Here is an 8538-nt window from a genome sequence, read left to right on the forward strand (position 1 = left end):
AAGAAGTTGCAACGCGTGTTTGCATACATAAGATTTCGGAAATGTAGCTGGGTAATTATGTCATTGGCATCGGTGAGCCACTGTCAATATGTGACATATTCAAATCGCGTTTGAATTTGCGCTTGTTTTTTGCTTTCACTTTGCAATCACGTGCAAACTGTGTATAGAGAGCGACAGCACTGATTGGTGAGTGATGATAATTTGCGCACCAATTCCTCTGACATCGTCTTATCAATCGTTAGCTTACTATGCAAACATGACAAGTGAAATCTCCCGCAGCAAGCTTAAACATGTGAGAGGTTGATCGCGCAGAGAATCGCTGAGCGTTATGTGAGTGCGTGTGTAAAAGCAGCAGGATATGTATTGTAGCGGGTCAGGGCTGTTCGGGGTTCCGTTTGTACAGTTATGTTTTGTTTATGTTGCCATAGTGACGGGTGACGCCCTCTCGCTGCGACGGTTTGTCCTTCCGGGGTCAGAGGGCGCCCTGTGTGTTGTTGTTGTTGTTGTTGCTGTCCTGTTGCTGCGCTGAGCAGTTAGCTAGCGGCAGTGTTCTTCTGCAGATGTCAATAAACGGCTGTGCTCCCTGGCTAGCTCACGGGAAGCAAGACCAAACGATACCTCCGTCTCCTCCTTGTCTGAGCTCGCCACAATATTTTAGTTCTGCTGAGCCAAATAAGACAGGTCAGGGTGAAGAAGTGACAGCCAAAGACAAGCTTACCACAAAACGGAAAAGTTATGACAAATCAGACTATAAGGCAAAAAGAAAGTGCAGCTTTATGGTTTCATGGACAAAAGAATTTCTGTGGCTGCAATATGACAAGCGAAATAACCAGGGCTGCACATAAGTGGTCCGCAGGTGCGCATTCGCTGTCAAAATAAAAAACGGGCACAAGATAAGAAGTTGCAACGCGTGTTTGCATACATAAGATTTCGGAAATGTAGCTGGGTAATTATGTCATTGGCATCGGTGAGCCACTTTCAATATGTGACATATTCAAATCGCGTTTGAATTTGCGCTTGTTTTTTGCTTTCACTTTGCAATCGCGCGAACTGTGTATAGAGAGCGACAGCACTGATTGGTGAGTGATGATAATTTGCGCACCAATTCCTCTGACATCGTCTTATCAATCGTTAGCTTACTATGCAAACATGACAAGTGAAATCTCCCGCAGCAAGCTTAAACATGTGAGAGGTTGATCGCGCAGAGAATCGCTGAGCGTTATGTGAGTGCGTGTGTAAAAGCAGCAGGATATATATTGTAGCGGGTCAGGGCTGTTCGGGTTTTGTTTGTACAGTTATGTTTTGTTTATGTTGCCATAGTGACGGGTGACGCCCTCTCGCTGCGACGGTTTGTCCTTCCGGGGTCAGAGGGCGCCCTGTGTGTTGTTGTTGTTGCTGTGCTGTTGCTGCGCTGAGCAGTTAGCTAGCGGCAGTGTTCTTCTGCAGATGTCAATAAACGGCTGTGCTCCCTGGCTAGCTCACGGGAAGCAAGACCAAACGATACCTCCGTCTCCTCCTTGTCTGAGCTCGCCACATTGGTGTCAGAAGTGGGATGATGGTGGCACCCCATGTTCTGACCCGAGTGACTTTTCCCCCGCCGGTCGTGACCGGCCGGTGCGCCAAAAGAAGGCACCTGGACATTTGCAGGACTTTGTGTGGGGTAATGGGGTCGTCGGGGACGACTGACCCCTTAGGTGGGGGCTATGTAGCGGGTCAGGGCTGTTCGGGGTTCTGTTTATACAGTTATGTTTTGTTTATGTTGCCATAGTGACGGTGACGCCCTCTCGCTGCGACGGTTTGTCCTTCCGGGGTCAGAGGGCGCCCTGTGTGTTGTTGTTGTTGCTGTCCTGTTGCCGCGCTGAGCAGTTAGCTAGCGGCAGTGTTCTTCTGCAGATGTCCATAAACGGCTGTGCTCCCTGGCTAGCTCACGGGAAGCAAGACCAAACGATACCTCCGTCTCCTCCTTGTCAGAGCTCGCCACAATATTTTAGTTCTGCTGAGCCAAATAAGACAGGTCAGGGTGAAGAAGTGACAGCCAAAGACAAGCTTACCACAAAACGGAAAAGTTATGACAAATCAGACTATAAGGCAAAAAGAAAGTGCAGCTTTATGGTTTCATGGACAAAAGAATTTCTGTGGCTGCAATATGACAAGCGAAATAACCAGGGCTGCACATAAGTGGTCCGCAGGTGCGCATTCGCTGTCAAAATAAAAAACGGGCACAAGATAAGAAGTTGCAACGCGTGTTTGCATACATAAGATTTTCAGGAGGAGGACAGACATTTGTTTAGAACTCTTAAAGATGTCGAAGAAGCAAGCTCCTTTAAACAATTACTGTGATGTTCCTCCACCTCCAAAGAAATGTCAGGAGTCCGAACCACAAAAGAAGCACGTATTCTCGGAAAAGTAGTTGCAGGAGGTGAGCTGGCTTCAAACAAATGATGAATGCACAGAGATGTGGTGCGGAATGTGCCGTGAAAATTTAATAAATGACAAATTAAAAAGGCATGAACATTTTTTTTTTGTATCAAAAAAATATCTAACCGTGACACCAAAGTATCGAACCGAACCGTGAATTTTGCGTATTGTTGCACCCCTAGTGTATATATATGTATATGTATATATATGTATATATATATATATATATATATATATATATATATATATATATATATGTATATATAGTCATAATGATCTGACAATACTATAATATTGGCCATATTATATTTACATTACCACAGTGAGATGACTTTAGTCTCATGACCAACATTAACTAATTGTCATTTACTAACTAATCTTAAATGACTGTTCAGTACAGAAATGAAGCCCAACAATCATGTTTTACAGTCCCGTGGTCTCAGCCTCAGATACTCAACTAATCAAAGTGATGTCATGACAAAAATGAATGACCAACAAAACATTTTTCTCCTTCATTTCTGTCAAACAATGCTGTATGTAACGTGTCTCGCGGTTAGTATCATGGTTGCTAGGCAACCTGAACAGCGCGACGAAGCGTATACTGTCCCATTTCACGAGCCTCTCACTTCCGCACTTCTCGTACTTATAGTACGCACCGTACGTAGTACGCGTAGTGCGCGTACTTCAAGCGTGCAGACCCCGAATTGGGACACAGCCTCAGTCTGCTTAGTAGCAACCCTGCTCCACCTAGTGGTCACAATGTTATCAACTAGAGTACAGTAATCTCCCATAGATCTCCCATGTACAATAGTTATTTCAGCTGTGGCTGATATGTAAACTTGTAATTGTTTTTTTGTAGCTGCTTTCTTTTATCATTTTCTGGAGAATACAGCTGATCAGGCACTGAGGGAAAATCCTCAACATCTCAGTGGACATGACAGTAATAGAGACACTTTGACACAGGTGTCCCTCAGCTCCTCAAAGAAGCAGAAACAAGTAATCTGCATGTAGGATGATACATTTTAGCAGGAAATGTTAACATAAAAACCTCTTATATTATACGGAGCCACACAGGAATCTTTAAGAAGACAGTGCACTGTCTGCTTTGTATAACTGTGTTTTATGTATCATTGTTTCTGTTGCAGATCTGATGGCAGCTATTAAAGATTGTATTACTGTATGTATCTTTGACTGCTTGTTTGAGCTTGCTTTCATCATTTTGCTTGTGATGTTTTTTAATGTGTTGATGTCAAAGTTTTGGACAGGGAGATCTAGGTTATTAAATGGGACCATGAATGGGAAACTGTGTTGTTTTTATGTGTCTTAAAGCACAACTAGAAAAATCAGAATGAAGACAGTTATTTCATGAACAAATTTATTGAAAACTCAGTCACTATCGCTCTTCACAATAACATAAAAGTAACACAGTAACATTAAAGGAAGGCTGAAGGTTTTGTTTGATACTCTCATCAATAACTTCCTACAGGCCGTAGTCAAAGTCTGGGTTTCCATCAAGGAAGGTCTTGAAGAAGGCCTTGTGGGCGTCTGGGCTGAACATGAGGGCTTTGACAGCCGAGTCCTGCAACATGAGTTCTGTCCACTTCTTCAGCTCAGGTGTGCCATCCAAAAACCTAATAAGACAAAGGGTAGAGCCAGTTAAATACAAGTAAATTTGAACACCCATTTGTTTGCAATAGTTTCAGTAACGGAGTGAAATGTAAATACTTCAGCACACAGGTAATAAATATAGATATATACAGATAGTCAGTGTTACAAGGGAGGAAAAACATGATTTTGATGTTAAACTGTTACTTTACGTTAATGAAGTCTTAAAAGTCTTAGAATTTTCTTCATACATTAGACCTTAAATTACTTTTTATTTTGATTTAAGTAAAAACAGCCAAACTGGGAATCTGAAAAATCTTTCTGAGGCTGTAAAAACACACGTGTTTTCCACTACTGTAGAACCAGCTCTGCCTTTTTGCCTTGAAAATCAGTCGACATTTCCATAGTCTTGAGAACCAAATATAATTTATGTAGCAAACATTTATGTAGATTATGTAGAAAGCAGCAGACAGAGTCTTCAGGCTGCTTCTGTGAATTGCTGTGTCTTGCATTAGCATCTGCTAAAGCCAGTAAGTACAGTGATCCCAACGTTGCACAGTTATTTTTTGCCACAAGCACCAGTTTTCTGAGGTGAAAATAGTTAAATCCTGATCTAGATTGGTTACTGGCACATCTCTAGTTGAGTTAAGGTCCACACAAAAGAGTTAAACTTTCACTGTTTGTCTGTAAGAAACAGCAACATTTGGAAAAGCTATTATTTATTCTAACTTACTGTTTGAACTGATACGCCTCCGCCCTCTCAAACCACGGCCACATCATGTAGTCGATCATTGTTATAGAATCACCACCAAAGAACTTGGTCTTCTTGTTAACGAGGCACTAAAAATGAAATGTTATATTCATTAGAGTTGTATTTAACACTCTGAAATAACCAGGCACAGTAATGAAAGATAATCATCCTAATACTGAATACTCAAAGGTGTGGCCTACCTCATTTAACTTGGCAAACTTTTCTTTCAGATCAGCTTCCAGTCCAGAGACATCCTCTCCATTTTTTCTACCTGTTGGGATCTTGTAGAAGTACGGTATCACCTGTAGAAAACAGCAAATTTAATATTCCTTGATGCATGCTCAATCATTCAGGTAAGTAAATCTCCAAAAGTTGATGCTGTTCATCTGGACGTAGCGTAGATGGAGATGTCAATATTATTATTTGGTGATGGTTGATAAACCCCCCCCAAAGCTCAAGATTTATATGCAAGTCTTTGTGTGACCTACTTTGGAAAAGTTCTCCAGCATCATTTTTTGCTGAGCCTTAGCAAAGGGAGAGGAGGGAAACAGCTTCTTTTCAGGGTAAACTTCATCCAGGTATTCACAGGTGATGGGTGACTCGTATATCACCTCACCAGCAGGTGTCTCAAGTGTTGGGACAAGACCTAATGGATTCTTTTTAAGGTACCACTCTGGTTTTTCTTTCAGGTGGATGTTTATAGTTTCGTACCTGAAACAAACAAACAAACAACAACAACAAAAAACAGAAGGTTATGTGTGCATGTTGAAGTAGACATCTGATAGATTGAAGTACTATCATGGTTTTTCATCTGTACAGTAAACTAGAATAAAGAGTAGCCTTACTTGATTCCTTTGGCTTTGAGCACAAGTCTGGCCCTCTGGGCAAAAGGGCAGAACCTCATGCTGTAAACCCTGATGTAGTCTTCAGGGACTGGGCCAGGGGCAGCGCTACCTGAGAGACACGAAAAAGATTCATCCATTAAAAAAGTAACAAGGAGAGCAGGTGGCAGTATTTAAATGTATGCATTGTGCTTCACACTGAAAATTAAAGTCATATATGGTTGTAATAATCCACCAGAAAAGCAATGCATTAAAATTACTTGCAGAATTGACATAAATCACAGGTTGGTAGCAGATTGTGTAAAAACTTTTAACAATTAACCTTCAAGTAGAACAACCGTGGCAGAAAATACTCCACTATTACTGTAAAGCACAGTGAATTTAAAGTAATTTTATACTTGCAAGTTTGGATCAGGTTGTTGTATTGTCAATTCAAGGGTTTGATTGTGTTTGTCTTATTTACACTTTACTTAACATCCTAAACTTTATGGAACCAATCTTAAACCAGCATCACAAATATCTTTGTTTGAATACAGTGAATTTTGCAGTTTTATTTGTGCCTGTACTTTAGTGCGAATATTTTTTTCTGACGTCTGTTTGTTTTCAGAGAAGCCACATAAGTCAATGTTTATTAACGTTCATAGAGTTTAGTATTTAGATGTTAATGAAGCAATAATTACAAGGACCATTTGCAGTTACCTGCTTTAAAATTGGAAGGAATAGGTTACTTAGGTCTAAAGAATGACTTTGTAAAAATGTTGCTCTCGGTATAATAACTCTTCATCATGCGAGCAGAAGGAAACAGCTTTTTGCATTTGAGCTTTATAAGCAGCCTTCAGTTCCTCGAGTAATATTTTAGAGTCTTACCTTTAGCGAGACACTTTTCAGCGGACATGTTGGCACTTGAAGTAATGTGTGAATCAAAGGGCTTGAAACGGACCGAGCTCAGAGTGGTGTCAGTGAACAGCGCTGCTCAACTTTTCATTTATACCCTTGTGGGCGTGTCCAATCAGTCTGCCATGTTATTCTTGGAGATAAGAGGCGTTTTCCTGGAAACCAGTCATAACCAGTTCTAACAAACAATGCTTATTCGTTTTTTTTCCTAACTGTACTGTCACGAACTTTATATTTTGTGTTAACTTAGACTCTGAGATGTTGCTCTTGAATTATTGACAGTAGCCTGAGCCTTGTACGGTTTAATCTTGAGGTGAATTTGCTGCAACAATTCCTCGTGGTCACAGTTGTTGATGATTAGTGAATCGATTGCTTTTGATTAGCAGCACTGGCTGCTACTTACCTACATATATCTTAATTCTTGTGGAGGTGGTAAGGGTGTAGATGCTTAATTCTTTCACTCGAATGTAGCTTATTATCATTACTATGTTGGTTTTTGTCGGTGTAATTTTTATACCCCTTTTTTAATATATTTTAGGTCATTTCCTGCAGTACAAAATGTTTGCAAAACTCAATGTTGTGTAACACATGTGGGGAAAACGTGCCTCTTGAACCTCCTGAACTTGGAAATGAAGTGTGTACTGGCTAAGATAACAATCTTGAAAGAATTCCTTGAGTAATCTATTTGAACACAAGACTTTAAAAAGTATTTTTATTTATTTATTTCACATTTGATTTATAAAAAAAAACCATTGGTAAGTGAAGCTGCTCAGTAGCCTACTTTCTTAAAAGCATTTCTCATCGTATCTCTTATTAAATTGCAGTAAAGACAAACCGCATCAACTGTCTCCTATCTTCGGAGCATCCACTGTGAGAGGCGGTACCCGCCTGATTCAGGCACATAAACGTCACTATTTATATGATAAATTGGACTTGTGTTAATAGTTGACTAGCTGGGCTACTTTTACCTTTAAAACTGCCAGGATAGACGTTTGTGTATCGCATATTCACAGTGACTTTGCAGATACTCCACTCCCCGTTTTTGTTTTGTTTTTACATAACCCAGAAGAAAGTAAGACTAGTTATGACTTTGCGAGATTACTGCCCCCTTTGTCTCCTTCTGATATTGTTGCTGTTAGACATGTTTTCACAGAAATGTTGCTCTTTATTCTCAGAAGCCAATACTGGAAGCCATTTCTAAATCCTGGCTTTTACTGAGTCACAGTGAATAAAGGCTGTGATGACAAATGATGGATCTCTTGCAGGTTAACATGTCAGCATCTTTTGCTTTCTCAGACAGCTATTTGGAATCAACTCAAGATCTTTTGATCTGCTTATTTTGTCATGTATTGAAGAGGTTACAGGTTTCACCTGCCACAAAACTGCCTCTCAGCAAATCTTAACACCCCCAAAAAAACCCCACCCCAAACAGGTGTGTAGATACAAATGGTTGTAATTTCTTTAGTTAAAGCAACATGTTTGTTAAACCCCTTTAATTAAAGCTGAAAGTCTTCCGTTTCAATCACATCTTGACTTTTTAGAATTTAGAATCTACTGTTGTGTAAAGAGGCAAGACTACAAAAAAGTGTCATTATCCAAAAACTGATTGGCTCATTTGTATATAAATACTTTTTCAAAGATTCCAGGTGGTTAACATCTTTTACCACAGTGGAGGAAATTGTTATTTGACTCCCTGCAGAATTTGTAAGTTGAAATTTATAAGTTGGAAAAATAGCACACAAAGAAGGACCCAGCAGAAACATCTGTCTGTAATCTTCACTCAGTGAAAGGGAAATCAATTTATAACTTTTATGTAATGTCTGTTTTTTTGTTTTTGTATTTTTGGTTGATATTCCGTCTCTCACCAATAAAATGAAACTACCATAAAAATTTAAGACTGCTCTTTTTGTTGTAAATGAGCAAACGTACAAATTTATCAGGGGATCAAATCATTATTTCACCCAATGTATATTTTTGTCTGGAGCCTTTGGTTAAGTAGACTGCTTTAGCTTTCAGACACAGAGCAAA

General features: G+C 39.9%; 1 protein-coding gene across 1 annotated transcript; it reads right to left on the minus strand.

The window, feature by feature from the left end:
• Positions 1–3775: 3775 nt before the first annotated feature.
• Positions 3776–6612, minus strand: LOC120714869 (glutathione S-transferase omega-1-like). Its single transcript, XM_040001431.1, has 6 exons — positions 6484–6612; positions 5620–5728; positions 5263–5485; positions 4975–5076; positions 4757–4863; positions 3776–4049 (listed from the first exon to the last, which is right to left on the minus strand). The coding sequence occupies exons 1-6, from the start codon at positions 6509–6511 to the stop codon at positions 3899–3901; spliced, it is 720 nt and encodes a 239-aa protein (XP_039857365.1). The 5' UTR covers positions 6512–6612; the 3' UTR covers positions 3776–3898.
• Positions 6613–8538: the final 1926 nt, after the last annotated feature.

This window comes from Simochromis diagramma, unplaced genomic scaffold, assembly GCF_900408965.1.
Source record: "Simochromis diagramma unplaced genomic scaffold, fSimDia1.1 OVJJ01000421.1, whole genome shotgun sequence".
Taxonomy (NCBI): Eukaryota; Metazoa; Chordata; class Actinopteri; order Cichliformes; family Cichlidae; genus Simochromis; species Simochromis diagramma.